We start from the raw sequence: 22764 nt of genomic DNA on the forward strand, positions 1-22764 counted from the left end.
AGATAGGAGTGTTCTGTTGGTTCCACGAAGATCTTCAGTTGCTCTTCAGTAGCTGCCTGCCAATGTGATGTTGTTTGAAGCTGTTCATTTACGATGTGCATGAGGTGTATTGGATTTGCCGTGGCAGACGTTAGAATAAACCTCATCTGATGCTACATAGAGGAAGAAGCATGCCACTCACCACTATGAACATGATACTGTTGCATTTGGACAGTCTGTCAACGCTGTCTATCATAAAGTGTTTTTGTTTTGTACGTCTTTATCGTAGGTGAAGGCCATTTTTGTTTCACTTCAAAGAAAACGACACTGGCCTCATTCCACCACCACCGCCCCCCCCCCCCCCCCCCCCCCCCCCCGCCGCCCTTTACAGCCGTCCCACCTGGCTCTTCCAGCAAAGCGTGAAACACCAACAGATCTGTTGTTCCTCAGCTGAAGTGGCAGCAGAACCTTCACAGCTGTTTTTGTTTGTTTGTTTGTTTGTTTTTCTTTCCTTTAATAGTTCATTTCTGCAGTTTCTCTGCTGCCAACCAAGCTGAATAAGACTGGACAGTGTTTGAAAGAAAGGGCTCCTTGTACATTTTCAGTTAATGGTTGAAGAGGTCAATAAAGTGACAGTTTACCATTGTAAAAATTGTATGTAAGATACATTAAGTGAAAAACTAATAAATCATATTAAGTGACTTTTATTTGGCGTTTGGCTTGCGCAATTATTCTGTGAACTTGTTTGTACTAGAGGAGTAAAACTCTTCAAACGGGGGATAACAACTTTCAACAACTACAGTTGGATTACCAAAGTTGTAATCCATGCCAAGTGAAACTTCTAAATACTTTCTGACCTCTTAATGTTTTATCACATCAGTAAGACGGAGAACATATTCCTCAGAAAAACAATATATTATGGAATACTGGCAGTAGTTTTGTTTTGTAATCAAATATAGGCTACTCATAAAGTTGAAAATATATTTAAAGGGTTTTTAAGGTTTGAAAGTAGATTCGATCATATGAATTGATCTCACAAAATGAATGAAGTTACTTGCATGGAAAAATACTAAAAAGAAATGCAAGTACCCAAAAATACTCCTCAATGAGAGTAATGAGTATTTGTAATTTCTTATTTCACTGACACTCAAAGAATTCAGTCTTTACAACGGACTGAAAGTTTTACATTTATAAATATATGACTTTGTGATGAAGATGCATTTATGTATTGCTATTCCTGATTTATTTAGTTTATGATCAGAAATAGATGTGGTGTTTAAATGTTGTCATATTGTACAATGACATATCAGGGAAACGGGCTACAACAATTAAGCACAAAGTGAAAAAAGAAAAAAATGTGTTTTGATTGTAACTCAAATTTTAAATCCAATTTCTTTTAAACCAAGAATGTAATCGAATGCTATTTCAGTTAACTTTAGTTATCACATACAGTAAAATTAAACAATTATTTGTCATATCTTTTTTTTTACTTTAAATAACTGTTGAACTGACTGAAATAACACACTGTTCACAAGGAGTTTTTTTTGTTTGTTTTCTTCAGTTTGCTGGATCACTGTAAAATCATCTGGCATCTTATTTCAACATCCTATACTCTTTTAAGTTATGCTGTCATATTGTATAAAGTGGTACAATTTTTAAAACAGTAAAATTTGTTAGACAGTTACAGCTCCTCTAGAGTCCACCTGGGTGTCAATTTCTACACTGACTGCCTGTGTGTCAAAGGATTGACTTCAAAACTTCCATTTCAGACGTACTTGTAAAATATGAAACCTCCAGATGACTGGGGTCCTCAGGAGGAGGTTTACTAAATGTTCTCAGAGTCAGAAGCAAATAAGGTGAAGCAGCTTTTGCTTCCTATGCTCCTCACCTGTGGAACAAATTTCCTGAAAACCTGAGGTCTGCTTACACTCATTTCTTTTCGAGCAGGCCTTGAAACATTTTTATTTGCTCATTCTTTCTAATAAACAAAAGGTTTTACTTATTTTATCATCTTTATCTTAATAAAGCTTTTACTTTACTTATTCCCCCTTTTAAATTGCTTTGTGTTAATGTATTTCCTTTCCTTCTGAAATCTAAAAAGTGTTGTGTGAATAAACTTACCTTGCCTAAAGGTGCTTGGCGTTATAATTCATGCTCAAAGTATAATTCGGGAGCTCTGGCTGCTGAGAAAATCAACTGAGGGCCAAAACACAAACACACGCGTCACAGGCGCACAGTGATGACGTACGAGCATGCAGCTTGTTCGCGACGCGCTTGTTTTCTTTGGTGCAGCGGGATCCATTTGGCTGTGAAACGGTGACATTTATCCTGAATCCATCGACTCAACAAGATGTCTATTATCGACGACGATTCCTCCGACATCGGGCCAACTGGCCCATCGAAACTGGAGAGTTTTTTATTCAGTAAGAAGCATTTAAAGTGTTGAATCCGCGCGCCACTGTGGGGGCACACGTGGGTCTCCTGTGATGTTCCCACAGCACAAATCCCTGATGGGATGTTTTCTACCTTTAAACTGCGAGTCGTGTAATCCAGGGTTGTTTTTTGGGGGTTTTTTTTTTACAGGTTGTGAGCTGTCCTCTAAGGTACCTTTCTATACTTTCCAAGGGGATGAAGAGGAGGATTTGGAACATTTCCTGGAACTTAGAACAGTATGTACAATTTTAATAGAGTTGTTATATCACCTCTTAACCACGTGTAAAATAGTCCTCACTGATTCCATAAGTGGGTTGACGGGCAGAAGTATCATCAATACTCTGATGTGAATGGGTGTATGCGTTGCGTGTGATTTCTGCAGGTTTGTCTTGGAGAAGGTGCAAAGGAAGAGAATAACGTAGTGGAGGTAACAGCCATGAACCATCAAGGGAAGACCATCTCAGTGCCTATTGCCAACCTCCACATCAAGTGTCTCCCCATGGTTTGTGTCAAAATGCACTCATAATTCATCTTCAACCTTAAATTACTTCTCTGAATGCTTTCCAAATATACAATACAGAGTAGGTATTTATTAAAGTAAACCATTCAGTACATGTTTCCTGTTTTAATGTATTTTCTATTGAGTTGTATTCTTTTTGATATGACTGTACAGCGCATAGTGATGTGGATAAATTGTTAGCTTGTGTAGTGGATTAAATTATTTGGAAATGCTAGGGTTTGTATATTGTTTTTTTTATTATTATTATTATTTATAAATTAAGGAATAAGTCCAAGTAGTTGCTTAATGAAAGGCTCCAATGAAGGTCAGATACCTGACACATAGGCAGAGGGGACGGTGTTTGAAAGTCACAAACTTCCCATCAGACTTTTTTTATTAGGTTTTTGAGGTTTTTTCCCCACAATGAAAAATGTGTAGACACAAGTTTTCTATTTCGAGAGATTTTTCAATTTGGCATAAATGAAGTAGATCAATTGATGTCTGTTATTTGAGGCGTAATGCCGTGCGTGAACTCTTGTGTACTCTCTTCAGTCTCTGCGCCGCACGCATTTCTTTGGTGTCTAATCTTTCTATTTTATTCTCAGGTGAGTCTAGGAGAGTTTGAGCTGAAGGCTCCGGTGACCATCCGTCTCAAAGCTGGGACGGGACCGCTCACAGTCAGTGGGCTGCATCTTATTGGTAAGACGAGTCTTTCCCTCACTTATTGCAGTCACCTTACAGTACCAATGCTTCTGCATTGACAAGGTAGATTCTTTATTCAGAGAATAAACTTTTTTTTTTATTTAAAACTTGACTTAAAAACTTTTAAAAAAAGATTATTACACAAGTCCAGGAATTTCCATCTTTTTTTTAAAATTACCAATGAACACTTTGTTCCAGTAGCACATTAATACTGGGCAAGTTATAAAGTTTAAAAAAAACTTATTGAGATGTTTTTACTCTCATCACTGAGGAGACGCCTTTTGCTTGTTGCACTCGTTGTGAGGAGTGTGCTTGACAGGGCAAATCAATGAAATACGTTTATGATATAAGGACTTATAAACTTCTATTTAAAAAAAAAAATGAGATTCAACAATTAACTACTTGATCATCATTTGAGTTTGAGAACTACGTAAATAGTCACACAATAGCTCATTATCGTCTCTTCGTTACGTCAGCCTCACAGGTGGAAGAATGTGATCTGTCTGATGAGGATGACGATGAGGAGGATGAAGACGAGGAAGACATCCCTGCCATTAAGCCAGCAAAGAAGAAGCAGAGGCAGCAGCAGCAGCAGCAGCAGCAGCAGCAGCAATAGTCGAAGAAGTCCCTGTTGGAGGTTTTTTTTTTCTTTTGGAACGGCTCTCAAAGACTGCTTTTGATACAAAGTGCGACCCACTGTTTTATACTCTACCTGAAACGTCACACTGGTGATGTTCTACCATCTGTAGACTTTATTTTTATTTTTTGTTTTGTTTTTGAATACTGTTCTTGGTAAAAAAAATTAAAAGAAAAAGAAAAAAAAAATGTTGGAGGAGGAAATTTAAATTTTATCTGATAATTGGTTGAATTTGCCTGAAATACATAAATGCACATAGGTCGCTAAAGAGCTTAAATTATAAGACTTTGTAGTTGCACAGGATGTTTTTTTTATGGTGAAGATTTGTACTTGCATTCATCCTAAATAAGTGTGTTTTAAAACGTTTTTAAAAATTCTAATATTAAACATTTTAGTTCAACACATTCCATAAGTCTTGTATCTGCCTGGTAACCTGAGTGTTTCAGGGCAGATCTTCTGTCTTCTGGGTCATGGGGCATCTAGTTGTGTCATGAAGGCTTCCGGACTGACCTGAACGCTTCTGATGATATTCTATCGGTTATCCACGAGACTTCATCTGTTCTGACGAGATGGGAAATCCTTTATCCCGGTGGACTCTGTAAGCGTTTATGTGCTTTTAGACCCTAAATTACTATAAACAGTAATTCTGCCAATCGTTCTGTGAACATATTGGCCAGGCCGAGGGTAAATGGGGGCAAATGTAAGAGTTTTTAAGGCAGATGGTGTAGTTACAATCACAATAAGGCTGTGTGGATGGTATAAACATGAATCTCATTTCGTTTTTTTAATGTGGCCGTGGGGGTTGCTCTTCATGTTCAGGCAAATGGTGGAGAAACGGAGTCAAAATTGGAAGGGATAGTATGGATCTGGACAGCAGAAGCCATTTCAGTGTTGGTTTGGTTCCACAGTTGGCCTGTCTGGGTGGCTCGTGTTGGCTACAGATAATACCCAGTAGAGTTTGAATTGTTAAAAGCTTTCGGCTCTCGAAAGGCCGACCTGCATAGGGCTTTTATGGGATGTTGGTGGTCTAAAGCCAAAAGTGGGCCGCCAATAAAAAAAAAAAGTGTTTGTTTGCCACTGCCCACACTGAACCCATACGGGGGCCAGCACTGGCTCGCTTGCTGCGTGTAATCTATTGTTTGAGCGGTCCATCAGGTTGTCAGCTATTTCAGGCCACCTCATTATGGCCATTGATGCAGACCGACTGCACTTAATCGCCACATCTTGTTCTATAATACAGCTCCCAACTTCCTTGAAAAGAAGCAAACTAATATTTTATCAGGATGAGAACTTTCAGTTTTCGGCTGAACTATTTGGTGGAATGTTGCAACCACCACTGGGACATAGAACAATGCGGACACAAATAAGCACAGTGAGTCCTCAACTACAAACCAATTTAAACTCAAAAGGTTTTTTTCCAATATGCTCAATTAGATTCATGGTTGAATGTGAACACAGCAACGGTGTATCAGACGGAGAAAAAGTAGGAGAGAATACTAACAAGGCACACCACCGAGCGGCAGCTGTCAAAAAGAGGGTGACGAGAACACAACTTAAGTCCTCATCAAATAATCAGGCGCTGCCATGGTAACATGAGAAATGACCCCCATGTAATGCTCTTGATGGCAGCTTTGTGCGAACGGGAAAAAAAAACAATGCATTCACGCCTTGAATTGAGCCTGATAAGAAGGGAAGGACGGACCAGGGAAATAACTCCAAATGGCAAGTTTATATCCGCTGTATATTGTGGCGCTGCCTTTTTTTTATAAACCAAAGTATCTCAACTCGAACACGATAACATGAATTACACAACGCCAGGGGCGGTCACGTGACGGCCAGCAAATCAATGTACTAACAATCCTCCCAACTACTTAATGTCACCTTCACTGAGAGCAGGTGCTGCTGCTCCTTATTTTCTGACTCATAAACCACATCCGACCGGTCCACAGCGAGCGGGAGTTTTGTGACCCTTTGCACCATTTTTATTAGGTATAAGGGTTTTATGGTGCCGTGCGGTGCCTTCAGTTCTCACCTTCACGTAGAGGTTACGTCAGAGAAATGCTCGCGTGTGCAGCGTAAGTGGCAATATGACATGCCGTCAGTCCTGGAGGCCTGTGGCGCAGAACACAAGTCCTACTGTTGTGAATGTCATTTTTACCCTGATATTGGTTCATTTTGCACAATTCAAATGTAAATATGAAGAAGAAGAAAAATTAGAAGGGCAAAAATTCAAGCCCTGAAGCGTGATGGAAAGCCACGATTAAATGTTTTCTGTGCAGTAAGAAAACACAGACTTATTAGCCGGCGGATTGGAAGTGACTCTGGGAATTCTCAGCACAGCGATCGATTTTCTTGTTGCAGCACTTTGCAGTCAAATGTACATTTTCTATCACACACAAAATTTTTTTTTAAAAATGGCCCGTTGAATTCAGCACAAGCAAACTGACATTAGGTGGCTTAGAAAAGCTAATCCGTGGCAATGTTGGAGGAGAACATACAGCAGAGAGGATTTTTCCATTTCTCTGTCTTAATACTTAACACTGCTGACTGGTCCTCTTGTGGAGCCAGCTCACACTTTCAGTTATTGAGGCTAAAACTTTAACTTTTAAGATCCATCAGGTCTGAAGCGTGAGGATTTGTTTGTGGCTCCCTGTCAATCAACAGTCTATGATGATCATATTATTATTATTATTATTATTAATAATAATAATAATGCACATACCATATACCATACACATGACATCACATACTACCAAGTTAGACGGAGAGGTGGCAGCTGTCCACCAGAAAATTGAGATTTAGCCCATTGTTTGTGGTATATATATATAAAAGAACATATAAAAGAACAATGTCTCAATAATCACGTTGGAGCTTTTAGCATAGCTGTCCCACCACACTCATAAAAAACTGCAAAGCACAGTATAACACGATGGAAAGTATACTTCAAAAACATACGGGCACGTCTGATAATGAAAGCCATGTGTGAATAGAGATATTGTTTCTTTTTAAGTGCAGTACTTGAGTAAAGACACTTTATTAATTTCCACCTATGGCACTTCAGCGTGTCACCTTGTGTCGCCCAAAGTTGCTATGGCAACGGCTGGCACCACTTTGCCTCCTCACTCAAAAACTCGTACGGCTGTTCTCTACAGAGAGACTCTATAAAACACAGTGTGGTCGCGATCTGCCTGCCATACCCTCCTATATACAAACATGTCCACGAAAAGCGCGTCTAATGGTTCAGTGCACTTGCACAGCACAGTCCCTCCGGTAATTTCTTATTTCATATTCATACGTTGTTTACTGTTCCCTGTGTTTCTGGAGCTGAAACTTGACAGACGACTGGTTCATGTTACAATGATTTCAGGAGCAAAAATAGACCTGGAGATCAATAAACATTGGGCCACAGTCTTTGATGTTTCTGCACTGTGCGTGCACGCACACACACTATCATAGTGGATTATAGTTTTGGCACAGATTTCAAAGGCCTTATCAGAGGAAGGTTAGACTTGTGGTTGATGAATAGCCCCTGAGTCTGCGTTATTCTGTATATGTCAATGTTCCTGTTAGTGTTTCCGGGAGGACTCCTCTGACCATGTTCATGTCCACACTAATAGCTATTCAGTTATTCCTCTCACTGTAATACTTATAGCTTCCATGTCAGCCACCTCTAATATTCATCACTGAGCAACCAGGATGGATACACAAGCTGCAAGCTGTGCAAATGCATTGCAACTATGTCAATAACATTCATCAAAGGCCTGAGCTACAGGGAACTCCACCCTGAAGTACTCTGCACGTCCTATGTACAGTAAATACAGTCTAAAGAGTCATTGTGTTGGAGATTTGATTTTAAGGGACTAAAATAGTAACTAAAATAGACTAAAATGATAATATGATAACACAAAAACATGCTGAAGTAATTTACAGATTTTGTTGTAACACTCATAATATGACATGGTGCACTTGTTTACATTAGTTATTCCCCCTGGTGGTGGATCCAGTTCAATCTAGATCGTGGGGGACCCAGGTTTGAATCCCACTTATATCAGTGAGGGCGTCCTGCATTAACACTTTTCACAGTCTCCAGTGCACGTTACAGTGACCTGCTGAAGTGACCCCTGTAAAAAGGGAGTAGCTGAAAAGACGACAATCATCCCTGAAAAGTATCTACTGTGTTCAACACTGTGTGTCAGTGACCATTTCAGCTGAATAGATTTAAAATCTATAAATAATGAAATGACCAGCACTTCTGCCAACATCAGCCATCTGGTGCAAATTGAATTAGTAAGTAATGGACTTAGGTCCTCAAGTTTTTGGGGATTTTTAAATAGATTTAACTGGCTTAACAACAACAACTGCAAAATCAAACCTCTTGTGTGTGAACATAAATGATGATAACCTGGCCAATACTGGCCACCAATCAGTACCAGGCTATGTCTGTACGTTTGTGTATGAACATGAAAAAAATCAGCTACGGATACAGAATTGGCTCCAGATCTGTGATTTGACTCTGAGTTAACAAACGTAAACTCTCAAGATGCTAGAGTGACTTTGGGACAAGTGTTAACTGTCCTGAATATCAATGCAGGAGCCTGAAGAAGGAGTCCTAGTTACTACCCATCAGGTCTGTCACAGCCTGAGACGTCTGCGAAAGAAACGCTGGTGTTATTGTCCAGAATGGCAACGCTCATGGAGACTTACTCACAACAAAACATAGTGGAATCTATAAAGTGATGCTTGCTGAAAGCCTTCTGATTATCACATAATGATTAAATATCTCTACGTTGTATTTTGTTTTTTTTCTCTGTTTGGTTTGTGGCTATGTGAAAATGTTGTAGCGCAAGTCACTTACATGTGTATTTGTAAACAGTTGTCACACTGAGAATTGTTCACTAATGCTGAGCAAAGTGAGGAAGAGAAAAAGTGCACACCTTAACTCCAACAATCACTGGCACACAAACAACAGCTGCACAGTTCCCTGTACACACACACACACACACACACACACACACACACACACACTCATGCATATACAGCCCCAACACACCTGCCACAACAGAACACAGCTGTCAGTGCATCACCCTTTACCCTATATGTAACCTCACTGAACACACACACACACACACACACACACACGCACTGAGCCTCATTCTGCAAGTATATGAGGAAACACGTTAACTGGCTGATTGTGTGCCGACACCTGGGCACACATTGACTTAAAAAGCAGGACTGAACTCTCAACAAGCGAGTGCGTGGGACACCACAGCCACAGCCACAGCCACACACACACACACACACACACACACACACACACACACACACACACACACACACACACACACACACACACACACACACACACACACACTCACACATACACACATGCACACACACGCAAAGGATACACACTTTTCTTCAAGGTAAACGTTTGTGCATGAACAAGAACATATGTCAGATAAATCAATAAATAAAATAGGCCAAACTGTCAAACGGCACAATTATTTTGTTTACCTTTTTTTTTTAAAATGTCACGGCCGGAAAATAAACACAGAGCTGTAAATGAATTAAATTGACGAATTGGCCTCCTCCTTTAGAGTATCTGCTGTATGTTTTATTAATAACACACTCAGAGGGAAGAGTGAACAAGGGGAATGCTAATTGGCTTACACACACTGGCACAAACACAATAAATGTCAGATTGCCACACTGTAACTAAACCGTGGGTCCGCCTTCTGCCCTCTCGCTCTCACAGTCGCTGACTAAAGGGGGGCTGAAAATCATATAAGGAATTTAAATTTAAAAAAAAAGTCCAGAGGGGAGAAATAGCCAAATTAACCAGAAGGGCACGACGTCTTATAACCCATAAATAAGTGATGTGTCTCATTGGCTGCATATCCACCCCCATAACACAGACAGACACACTTCTAACCCAACCTCCTCGCCTCCCTCTCTCTCTCGCTTCCCCCCCCCCCCCCCCCCCCCCCCCCCCCCCCCCGCAAGCTCACTGCCTCTATATCACCGTCTCACTGGAGGAGGGGGAGGGGACTGATGAAAGGAATATGAGTGACAGATAAGTAGATGACTATACTGTCCCAGCCCTCATTAAAACTCTGTGCTTATATCAATACGCCACTCTAACCGGCCCTCCTCCTCCTCTTCCTCCTCTGCATCGAGCTCTGGCAAATGATACCCCGGGAGAGGAAGAGGGAGGAAGAGGGAGGGAGGTGCTTCTCATCGGTTATTCCTGTTCTCTGACCTAACTTGACAACCAGCTCCAATAACGAGACAAAGAGGGATGAGACGGAGATTTTTTGCCACAGACCAGGATGTTGACAAGGAAGTGAACTGTTCCAAATTGGCAGATAACGGGCCTGCTGTGGGCCGCTCTGTAACAAATCATTGTCCAAAACCTCCGCCACTGTTTTATGAGGTATTTCTGGATCCAGTCGATCTCAGAATCGTATGTATTTCCCCTCTTTTGAAAGATTTAACGTATGAAGAGGCTGAGGGTCACACACAGGGTGGGATGCTCTACAATAATGGCTCCTCTTTGTTTCACTTTCTTGTTTTTTCTTACGGGAAACTGACATTTTCTCTGTAACTCAGTGAGACTGTAAAACCTCTTAACCCTCACATGCCGCTCAGTACAGACCTCAAACCATAATCAAACAATCTTCAAAATAACAACTGTGTCCGTGTATTTAAAGTGCACGTTATAAGTAGAGACAAAAATCCCGTAAGATTACATGAAAACAGTAAACTGCTGGCTGAAGTACAACAATGGCTCGTTACTTTAGTTTCCTTTTTTTCATTTATTCAACATTTTCCACATATTTTGGTTTATTCATAATCTTCTATAAAAAATTCTTCAAAAACCTGACAAGCATTTGTAGTCCAGTGTTTTTTCTAAAGCCACGTGGACTTTGGAGTGCACGGAGAGGGCTCCCTGCATGCTTTCAGCCGCAAACGGGAAATAATCAAGAGCTAGGAAATTGCAAGTACAACAAGAGTGTGTTAACAGTCTTTTTAGGCACTGGAGTCTCTGGAGTCCTTTGCCAGGACACGCGATATGTCATTTTATTAGGTCACTGCTTCAAAAAGATTTAAGACTCACATTATCACTTCCAGTTAAACCAAAACTGAAAATAAATAAAAGTACAAATGTATGGGTTTCAAATAGGAGTATTACTAGTGTCATTGATTAAGAGAGTAAAGGGGGCCAAATGATCAAAGTAATGGGATCAGATGTGCTGAAATCTGACAAATTATTTCAAGGTGGAAACAAATAAAAACAATGACATGGACAATTTGATGCTAAATTCTGTTCTAATAACTGAACAAATGTTCATTCTGGTTTGTTACTTGGTCCCATAATGCTTGGTTGAAGACTGGCCGTACAGCCCGTAGAAATCTGGGTGCCGGGCCGTCTGCGACGCCTCCATCAGTCCCCTCATGGGAAAATGCTGCAGTGGTTGATTTGCAGGTAGCGGGGCATTTGAGGCAAACTCCTGAGAGGTCATGGATGGGAACGACTCCAGCGTCGGGTATGAAGGCCGGGCAGGTGCGGCGGGGGCCCCGGAACAGCAGCAGTTATTCAGAGTGCACATGAGTACTTTCCTCCCTCCGTACGTGGCTTGTTGCGAGGCACCTGCGCTGGGGAAGTGGGACGGTGGGTACATGGTCCCTGAGTGGTGGCCAGAGCTGGACCCCAGACCCACCATGTGATGGGATGAAGGGTCAAGCAGCCGACTGTGGCCGGGTCCAGCATGGGCATTCTGGGAAAGGACATCTGAGGAATATACGGACGAAGCACGGTGACTCTGGTCAGCGGACATGAAGGGTTTTTTGCTGCTGTAGAGCAAAGGTGGAAGGTCCTGGCAGGTGGAGTTTTCTGTGTTTTTTTCCAGAAATGCCACATTATATTTCCTCTTCTGGAGTCCTGAACTGGCGCCCAGGTTGGAGCCGGTGGAGCTGCTGTGACACTGGACACTTTCGAGAATGGATGCATCACTGAACGGTTCTGTGTGGAGGCGAAGAAAAAGGAAAAAGCTCAAAGTCTGCGTTGCGCCCCAGTAAATGCATTGTAGTCAAAACTCCACTCATCTTTATTCAATACATGCATTGTTTTTCATCCATACCTTCCAGCATTTTTCGCAAGTTCTTCTCTCTCGTTGAGAGGTTGGAGAGCAAGTGATTGGAGTTAAGTTGGCCCACTCTGAGTGGAGGGACTGAACTACTCAGGTACGAGTTGGACCTGAAAAAAACAAAACAAAAAAGAACATAAGGACCAGACAACTAGACTGAAGCTCTGAAGCTCTTTGGATCTGCTTGAACTGGCATACTTTATGTCCAAATAGTGATTGATGAGGTTTTGGAAACGTTCCCACTCAGGAGTATATTTTTATTTATTGTGGCATGAGGATGAACAAACAGTTATCAGCTTCTTTAAGGTAAAACTCTTACCTGTCCATTAGAATCTTGTACGGTTTAGTGTTCTGAAAAAAGGGAAAGTAAAAAGTTAAAGGGAAGTAAAAAATCAAACAAATGTGTCAGTACTGGAGCAGTACGCAAAAGTTGTCTTTGCGTGAGTGTTTGTTTACACATGACATTTTCTGGCACTCTTAAAAAAACAAGATTGCTCTAAAGAATTTCATGTAACAGTATAAACAGCATGCCGAAGACATTAAGCGATAACTGCTCTACCTTCATGAAGTTCAGGCTGACTGCTCTTTGGAGGGCCGATTGCACTGAGCTCTGGAGCTTCTCTGCTTCCTGGTGACGTTCATTGAGCTGAAGAACCTGCTGAGAGTTTTTCCTCTTGTACACAATGTAAGTGCTTTCCAGCATCTGCAAGGATTCAGCCTGGTTTGCTTCGAGCAGCGCATGCATCCTCTTGTACTGGGCTCTGACACGCTCCTTCAGCTCAGACACTGCAACCTGAGGTTAAAGGACACGTTAACGCACAGGTAAGTTTTTTAAAACGTGTTCAAACAGAGATCCAGTCTGCATGTTATGGAGTTATAACATCACTAAAGGCATCATGTAAATAGAACGACATTGGGTCACTTGTCAAATAGCCGGAGTTATTTGATTACTAAATATCAGATTAACACACTCAGAATACTCCCCAGTCCTCTGATATCTTTGTGTATATACTGCATACAGGCTCAATGCGTAATGAGGGTTTAGGAGTCAACTTTAGCAAACTAGGTACATTTCATGGCTGCCGATTTTTCAGTAAACAAGAAAAGAAAAGTACAAAAAAGGAATTATGCTTCAATTGAAAGAAAAAAATTGATGTGTTTAGCTGTATTGTACTTTAAGTCAGGGTGGAGCTTTTCCCCCAATACGCTCTTTTCTTTGCAGTTACTGAGAAGAAATATTGATAAACAATAATAATGATAATAACTTTCATTATAACTCAAATTCTGTGAAACAAATTGCTTGATTAAGCTCAGCTATACGTTTAAGAGATCCTCCAGTTTTGAGGCCCTTGTTTAAAGACAGAAACTTTTAACTCTCTATGCCTCTTAGAAGGCTTTCTGCAGCCCTTTTGATTTCGTACAAATCCCAACAAACGTTAACAATAACAGTTATTGTGAAAACACCAAATGCCGACGCTTAGCTAAAAACTACAAATCAACACGAGTCAAAAGTTTGTGCAGCAGTTGAGTTTCCCTTTCGAGGAGTGACAGTTGGCAGCTCCGCTTTACTTCGACTTTACAAGACATTTATTCAACTTTTCTTTTTAGTATGGTCTGCTGGTGAAGTAGCATTAATCTCTATGAAGAGGAGATAAATTGCATCCCCCTGCGGTAAAAAAAGAAAAAAATCGTCAGAAGAGGGGTTTAAGCAGCCTAAAGGGCAGAGCACTTCACCGTCTCTCACAGCAAATCACACCCTGAATATAGATTGGTTTTTTTTAGTTTTTCACTGCATCCACGTTTTTCTTGTTCAGAACTGAGGTAGAAGAATCATTTGCAAAATGTATTTTTAACCCCATGGACAAGCCAGTTATGTGGTTAAGACAGCTCCCAATACATTTCCCTTTCATTTTCAAACAAGCACTAAAAAGGTATTGAGCTGTAAAACTGCAAACAAAACATATTTTTTTACTCACATTAATGACTGAATTCAAATAAACCATATCCGTGTGGGGCGGAACTCAAATCTATTTTACACGAAACCCTTTCTCGGCAGAAATCTGCAATACGATGAAAATGATTATTTAAATTCTCATGAACAAGCCGGAGCGAAATAGCCCAACTGCTGAATGGCGTTACTTACATATCAATCATTTTGATAAACGCTGGCAGACTGCACACAGAGACATTCAAAGAGACACCAAAAGGTGGCCGTGTATCAAAGTGCCTTTACGAATAAGTGTTGTATATCCGGTTAAGATGCTTAGATGAGAGTATCATTTACTCCCAGGACAAAACAGTACAGAAAGAAATATGTGAAAAAACAGAGACGTGTTTTTTTAAAGGGTGGTATTTGTAATAACATGTGATCCGCCCTTGACCACTTGAGGGCTATAATTTGGGTATTTTATTCAAGGTTTTACAGAAATAACACTTTTTCCAGAAGCAGTGTCATGAGGATGTGCAGTGAGCATGTACTGAACCTTCATCAGCGTCTTGTCTGTCTCCAGCTTGCTGAGCTGCTCATCGATGTTCTGAACACGACTGTCCAGTCTTTCTTGCTGTCTCATTAGCATGGTCTGTGGAGAGACGACAGAGACGAGGGGGATTAGATAGATGAACCACAACAGGATATGCTCAAAATAGAAAAAAAAAAAAAAAAAAAAGAAATTACACACAAGCATACACACACACATACACACTAAAACTACAAAAACTGGGGGCCTCTAGTGCAACCTAAACAACCCTGCCCGCTATTCACAACTCACTCCAACAACTTCCTCCATAATCCTAATTAGACAAAAGGAAACACAAGCTCCCAGCAACGACCACATGCATTTATCCATAGGGAAGCACCGACAAAGGTAAACATAATAGCACAAATCCATCCCTGATTGCTCCTGTGTTTGTAAAGGACCCTACTACCTCAAGTGAAGTCCATTGTTGGGACCAGCCTACTTCCTCTGTGGGCACAATCAGGAGAGCAGAAAGAGCCAAAGGCCAGTAAAAAAGAACCCGGTAAACATAATCTTTCCCCCCCATTTACTGCAGGAGATGGAAATCAATCTGCAGTCACAGACTGACAGCTAAGTAGGAACAAGGGAGGGCAGGTATGTGTTTTAATGAACCATTTCTGCATGGGAAAGGCGCCATGCCCCAAAAAAAGAAAAACTGCTGTCATGGCAACAAAGCCTTGTGTATGTATTTATATGTGAAAGCTAATGTGTATGTGAGGGAGCAGGGTGGGAGGAGTATGGGTGGGGGGGGAGAAAAAAAAAGGGGGGGGGGGTGTCTCACCACCCCTCTGTGCTTCCTCATTTTGCCACATGCATCGCTTCCATTGTTTGCACTGGCCTCTGTGTCAGTGACAGATTGTCATGTCTGTGTGCACAACGCTGGGGCCCGGCTCGCTCGCCCTCCCAGCCAGTGTGCGCCGGAGAAAGGGGAATGGGAGTCGAGGCATTGCTTTACACATGCCAAGAACAGACCGAATAAAAAGTGAGAAAGAATAGACAAAAAGAGAGTGAAACCGATAGAAAAAGAAACTTTGAAGAGGTTAAAAAGATAGGGAGAGTGAGGACATTCCTGTGGTCGGGAGTGAGCGAGTCTCAGGGCAGCTCCATTGTGGGATCACAGCAACAGTCCTCTTCAGCTGCTTACAGCACTCATGTTGTCTTATGCACCTCAACAGCACTGACATCTTCATTTTCCCAGAGGGAGCTCGCCCGACAGCAACACTGGTTTAGAACAAAAAGGATTCAAATACACTCTGAAGTGTTCCGACGGACCCAGAAAAGGTTTTAAAAGTTTATTCTCGCTCAGAAAACAGAAGCAATATTTCCCGGAGGCGACATAAAATTGGGATTGCATGTTGAACCACTCGTAATGTTTCTGTTGACATGCAAAAATGTCACCGAAGACATTTTAATAGTGGTGCTTTAATCAGTGTTGAGGGGTCCTTAAGTTGGGCAGGAAACCTCTCAGCACTGTTTCACTATGCTAATGCGAAAAAAGTGTTCATTCAGGAGAGGAGCATTATTTATTACCACCAGCAGACACAGATGTAAATGTTTCTGACCACCGAAAAACGAAACCTCAAACCCGTCATGATATGAATTTGTCTGGCATCTGCACGCTGCCACACACACACACGTTGTGTCACATCAGGTAGTAATCTGTGTTTCAGTGCTGGACTCCATTTTAAAACTTTGCTTCATATAAATATTGTTGATACGAGTTGTAATCCATAGGAACTCAAAGCATAACCCCCCCTCTGGCTGGTTAGATTTAAATAATTGGCTTAGTCCTGATATATAGTCTGCAAGCGTTGTAAGTGTTACACTCGGTTTTGCACTGAAGCTTTGCTCATTGTTGAACCTTCAAGTAATTTCACCACCATGACTTGGTGGGAAAAGGCTTCCCCCTGACCCTCAGGTTATTGTGTGCGGCGGTGTCAAGAATTAGCACAAAGACAATGAACATAAATCAGATTATCACTTTAAAAAAGGCAAAATGTCACCGTTTCTTTAACCCCTTCAACAACCTACATCCAGTTTACTGACAAATAGCAGCGGTTTACACCCAACTTGAATGTGTCTGCTGTTTGGTGCTGGATATAGAGTGTATAGTTGACTAAGCTTTAAGACTAAACTAATGACATCAAACACACACACACAAAAAAAAATACCTCACTAAACTTATAAGGAACTGCTGAAGCAAGGTGACAGCTCTTTTTGGGATTTCTCAAGTGCAAGGGAGCCCTCTCACATTGCATATAGCTATTGGATTTACTGCTCACATAAAAATATTGATTGGCTCAGCTTTAAGTGCCTATAAGAAAACATTGCACTTCCAATAATCTATTCAGGCATTAATTGCTGCTTTGCCACGGCACTGCTGACTGTCTCATTTAGAAATGGGTCCCACAAGAAAAATCAAGAGTGCAAAGTTACTTTATGAGCTGTGATACTGTGGCCTCAATGGATGGGGACAAACCTGAGTTGTTCGAGCAAAGCCAGCATCATAAAATCATACATTACACAGGTGTAAAAGGGCAACAGGCCGAGGCCCTTTTTTTTGGGGGGGGGTTCATCAAACAGCTGCACATGATTCACTGTCGTTCAAGGTCAGACAACAACTTCAGAGAAATCTCAGATAGTTTCCACAAACTCAGCTGCAAAACACGGGGGAAACTAATCTTCCTGTTTTCACTTTGTGGGCGACACAAATGTGAGCTAAAAACAAACAAACAAAAAAGAAAAAAAAAAGAAGCCCCACCTTGTCTTGGTACAACGCTAATAACGACTGTGTAACTGGTATTATTGCCTCATGCTGGTCTGTGTCCGGTTTGTTGACACAATAAACTTTGGTGGCATGTAACACTAAATAAACTCCCTGGACTGTATATATAAGCAGCTCAGCGTAATAAATGTTCAAACTGACTCCAACGTGAGGATTGTGTATCTTTCAGATGTGCTGTGTAATAGGTTTATCTTCATATATTAACTCGAGGGGATGAACATATGGACCATCAGCCCCAGCTGGTGTTATATGGTTGAAAGAGCTTTCAAATAGTAACATCTAAGATTAGGACACTTGGCCGTTTCTGAAGCTCTGGACACGACGTGTTGAGATCTCATTCTCATACAAAACGACATTCAGGTTCAACAACACTCCATGTTATCTACGCAGAAGTTTCTTCAGACAATCACATAATAACTGACGTCACCGAGACAAAAGCAAGTGACTAATTATTTAAATTTTTCACATTCTGTGCACAAAATACCTTCAGACTTTTCAGGTATCAAAAATATCTTCACACAGTAGATAAAACTTTATCCCTCAAGTGTCATTTCTACAGACAAAACCAGCAGGAGCCTCCGAAACCCGCCGTTTTACTGGTGTTTTAAATGGTGCGTGAGCTGCTGTACCACGACGCGGCTTCACATTACGTCGAGCATCCTCTGAGGGTCTTGGTGCTTCTGCTCAGCCATCGTGTCTTCTTCATTTTGCTTCCACCAAGTCCATTTTTGTTCTGTCGTCTGTTTGAAATACCATAAAGGGGCAAGGGCAGCACTGTGGCATGAAAGCCTACCTTTATCAGGCTTAAACCCACCAATGATCACTTTTCCCACTGTCCTATTTAGGCATCCAGACGCCCACAGGTTGCCAGGAAGCTCATGTTTAAATGAGAAGCCTCGGGCTCAATGAACAGAGAGCCTCTTTCACAATCAACTGACAACTATTCCCCCACTTCTGATGTCAATGGACAGCCCTCAGCATTCTGGGGAACTGACTCACTCCAGCCCAGATACAAGAAACTGCAAACAGCAGAGATTCCATGAGTGATGGTTTCCTGCTGAGGTGCCTGAGAAAACCAAGGTGAGGCTGTGTGGGAGGGCTCCTCCTCCGCTTGTCCCAGGGACGACATTACTATTATATTACTCTTCTTTTCTCATCTCGAAATTAGCAGCAAGCTTACAAAAGGTTACTGTAAAAGTCTCCTTTGAGAGCCAAAGATAACCCGAGATATGAACACAGCTACGGTGGTTTGTTCCCTCTTTGTTTATCCCAAAAGCAACAAGAGTGCTGCCAGGGGAATCTAAAATCCTTTTACCAAAATAGACTGCAGCTCTGTCAAGCAGAACGACCTCTCAGAAAGTACTGATGTGAAGCCACTCCAGACTCAAATTACTTTAACAAATGACCCGGCATCCAAGAAGCCTAACTTCTAGGCTATTGCCACATTTATCAATAAATTACAGGGCCCTGCGAGGCCGAATGCACCAAGCGTGGACAGCGTTAAGTTGAGAAGAGTCACGAACTGTGACTCCTGGATAACTCCATTTGCCCGGTGACCATACAGTTGTGAAAGAACAGAGCGATGGGTGGGTGTGTGCATGTGAGGGTGTAGAAGGAGCAGCTGTGGAAAGGGCTGAACAGACATCTTTTGTCCCAATAATAGCCCTGAACCAGGGAAACAGTTTGCACCAAAGACTTCGGCTGATTTAAAAGTATGTAGAGAATCGTCACTGTAACTTTTGCAACCGAAAAGTATCAACAAGACGCAGCAACCAGTTTGATTCTCACTCCCACCCTTCAGAGATAGGGAGGGATGGAGAAAAACATGTCTACAAGGCAATGTGGGTGTTTGGTTTTTTTTTTTTTACACCTTGCATTAGACTTGTGAAAGGAGCGAAAACTAAAATAAGGCGAAAGGATTGAGGGAAGCACATGAGCAGAACCAGCGACGGCACGTTAGCCTTATGCGAGACGCATTCCTTTGTGCATCTTGAGGTTGACCCTGCCAAGACGGATCATTATTCACTCCTTGGCAATTTGTTGCCTGATCAACGCACACACTGGCTTATGAGCTTTATTTTTGCAACAGCTTCTGAAAACATGCCAGCGTGCAACTCCTGGAAAGAGATCCTGAAACTGAACAGGGAGGCTAACATAAACAAACTACATGTGGACCTCCACCCTCCTCCCCCCCACCCACCCCCACCCCCCCGCCCCCCTGCACAGGGGTCAACGTTTCCGGTGGATGCAGATTGCATCACAGCACTTAAGGGTGGGTGGGTGGGTTGGGGGGGGGGGGGGGGGGGGGGGGGGGGGGCACGACTAATGGGAGGGCGTGGCGGTTTGGAGTGGGTGGTATGATCAAGGTTAAAAGCAGCGTGTGACGTATAGACGCGTGTATGTGTGCACGTGCACGCGCGTGCGCGCACATGTCATCATCTACCCAGAGGGGCGGCTTTCACCTGTCCAGTCCTCTCACATCAGATAAGATTAAAAGAGGAGGCAGAGGAGAGGAAGCCTTTATAGACTGGCGAACTGAAAGAAATGCTCACTTCCTTGAAAATTCAAAAGAACCATCCGTGGCATGTTGGGCATCTATCACATCTTTTCACATTAATGGTATGAAGCGCGGCGGCGGGCAGGGGAGGGGGGGGGGGGGGGGGTAGAGAGAGAGAGAGAGAGAGTGTGTGTGTGTGTGTGTGTGTGTGTGTGTGTGTGTGTGTGTGTGTGTGTGTGTGTGTGTGTGTGTGTGTGTGTGTGTGTGTGATTTTTGTCTACCTGCATTTGTATGCGTTGTGTATCCACATCGCAGACTGTGTGTCTTTGGTTAGTGCAGTGAGAGATGCAGCAGAACGGACACAGAGCCACCTGCTCCTCCTCACAGTGGAGCAGCCTGTACTCCTCATGACTGGGACAGGTCCAAGCGCTCAGCTCCTCGGCGTCCACTAACAGGTGTCCCGGCGCCGCACACGGCTGCTTGAGGTGCGTGTGGATGTGAGTCTGGCAGCAGGGCTCTTTGCAGCGCAGGCAGACTTTGCGCACGGGCAGCGGGGGGCCTCGTCTGCAGAGGACACAGTGCAGCGCGGCGGGGACTTTCTCCGTGTTCAGAGCGTTGAAGCGCTTCACTATGTTGGCCAGCTTGAAGTTCTTCTCCAGCGTGGGCTTCTGCTCGTAGTCATGGTTGCACTCGGGACAGCGGACCGCCGCGACGTCTTTGGCCCAGGCCTCGGAGATGCAGCCTTTGCAAAAGTTGTGTTTGCACGGCAGCTGGATGGGCTCGTCGAAAACGTTGAGGCAGATGGGACACAGGAGCTCCTCTTCGAAGCAGTTCTTCCAGCTCGCATCCATGACTCCAAACTGACGATGTGCCGCTAATAAAAGAAAGAAAAAAAAAAAAAAAAAAACACACACACACCAAAACAAAACAAAACAAACAGAGAATGAGCGTATTCAGATACTGACACAACGTGAGCCAAGCGAAACACACAGGCGGAGACACGCTTTGTAGGTGAAGGCACATTAGGAATGTGTTCCAATGACACAAGAATTAACTCATGACGCATTACAGGGCGACGCGCAAAACTGTTCAAATAACTCTTCAAATTCACGGAGAAACTCAGCGCAGGAACACAGTAACCCCCCCACTGGGAAGCGGTGAGTGGATTAAACACGGTTTCTAACGAAGGTGGGGATTGAGTGTGGATGTTTGGTTTGTGCGTGTTTTGCTGGGGAACAGGACGATACAGGCTGAGAGCGAGTGACAACTTGCGATTGAATAACACTGAAAAAACGCGACTCCTGGTTTTAAAAAAAAAAATAGAAGAAGAGAGAAAAAAAAAAAAAAAAAAAAAAAAAAAAGAGAAGGTCGATGATTGCGAGGAGAAACTCGAGCTTCCTGACTGACACACACGGGATGTATTCTTACGGAAAGAGCGCAACGTTACCAACTATGTGTTTTCCATGTCGTCGGCGCACTCCGGTGCACCTCTACCGCCGCGGAGAGCCTGTCATCCAGCCCGCAGTGAAACCCGGCTCCCCCCGCTTGGATTACAGTCCGGCCGTCCGTCTGACGAGCTCCACACCGGGGCTTTTTAATCCCGGTTAAAGTCCTGCGGCTGCGGTGGTTTCGCTCTCACTTCGGACTCTCCGGGTGATATTTTTGGTGGCGAGTGCAGGCGGAATAAAGTGAGTGGTCGGAAGGGAGCGCAGTGCTTCCACACCGACTGCCCTCCTCCAATAACGTGACCAGTCAGAGTTGATACATCGACGGGGAGGAGCCGAGAGGAGGACGGTGGAGGAACCGGAGGTTGGAACCGGAGGGAGCGAGACAGAGCACGGCCACAGCAAACTCTACCGGACGGACGGTAAAAGACGCTTCCCTGAGCCAAAAGTGTAGACTACTCCAAGTTTAGACAGGGAAATCTACAAATAATGATCATTAAAAATAATTCAATAATAACAACAAAATTTCCCAATACAAACAGTAAAACTACAATAAAATAGCACCCTACAGAGAGAAAAGAATACCTTCAAAACAAAGCATTGGTATTTATTAGCTTTAAAAATAAAAAAAAAAGTAATAAAAACAGTCAAATCAATTGTTTATTAGAACGACTGAGTAAATAATGCTTCTAAGTGTCAGCAGGTGTTCAGTTTGTTCCACTCGTGAGGAGTTATTACACATTTATTACACATAAGACGAACCATTTCGATCCCACGTGATTTCAAATAATAACTTGTGAAAATCCGTTAGATTTATTTTTCATAACTTTTTCTTTGGATACTTGGTGTCGCAGTGTTGTAGTGTACCTTTAAAACGAAACAACAATTCTTGAACGTCTTTTATTGCGTTCCTTTAGTCACCCAATGACCTGATAACCTTTTTTTTAATTTCAACAGTTGTTTTTTTTACTTACCTTTTTAATTGGAACTTTGTTTTTGTTGCCTTTTGTAACACTGTGAGATTGCATCAAAAATAAATTATTATTAATATTATTACTGTTGCTATAGCTCTGTCGTGGGTTTGAGTCCATGCTGAGCCTTTTTGTGTTCGTGTTTTCTCTGGT

General features: G+C 42.5%; 2 protein-coding genes across 3 annotated transcripts; one reads left to right on the top strand and one right to left on the bottom strand.

The window, feature by feature from the left end:
• The first annotated feature begins 2217 nt into the window (after window positions 1-2217).
• npm3 (nucleophosmin/nucleoplasmin, 3) lies at window positions 2218-5023 on the top strand. Its single transcript, XM_080481248.1, has 5 exons — window positions 2218-2402; window positions 2563-2648; window positions 2795-2914; window positions 3517-3610; window positions 4090-5023. The coding sequence occupies exons 1-5, from the start codon at window positions 2330-2332 to the stop codon at window positions 4227-4229; spliced, it is 513 nt and encodes a 170-aa protein (XP_080337374.1). The 5' UTR covers window positions 2218-2329; the 3' UTR covers window positions 4230-5023.
• A 4822-nt stretch (window positions 5024-9845) lies between these two features.
• On the bottom strand, window positions 9846-21970 carry LOC308121104 (E3 ubiquitin-protein ligase TRIM8-like). Of its 2 annotated transcripts, none has more exons than XM_080482181.1 (7): window positions 21643-21970; window positions 20477-21069; window positions 14881-14976; window positions 12957-13190; window positions 12717-12748; window positions 12392-12507; window positions 9846-12273 (listed from the first exon to the last, which is right to left on the bottom strand). In XM_080482181.1, the coding sequence occupies exons 2-7, from the start codon at window positions 21044-21046 to the stop codon at window positions 11612-11614; spliced, it is 1710 nt and encodes a 569-aa protein (XP_080338307.1). In that variant the 5' UTR covers window positions 21047-21069; window positions 21643-21970; the 3' UTR covers window positions 9846-11611. The 2 variants fall into 2 exon arrangements, with proteins under 2 accessions (XP_080338307.1, XP_080338308.1); XM_080482182.1 differs by having other exon boundaries at window positions 21624-21936.
• Window positions 21971-22764: the final 794 nt, after the last annotated feature.

This window comes from Lipophrys pholis (assembly GCF_963383615.2).
Source record: "Lipophrys pholis genome assembly, chromosome: 15".
Taxonomy (NCBI): Eukaryota; Metazoa; Chordata; class Actinopteri; order Blenniiformes; family Blenniidae; genus Lipophrys; species Lipophrys pholis.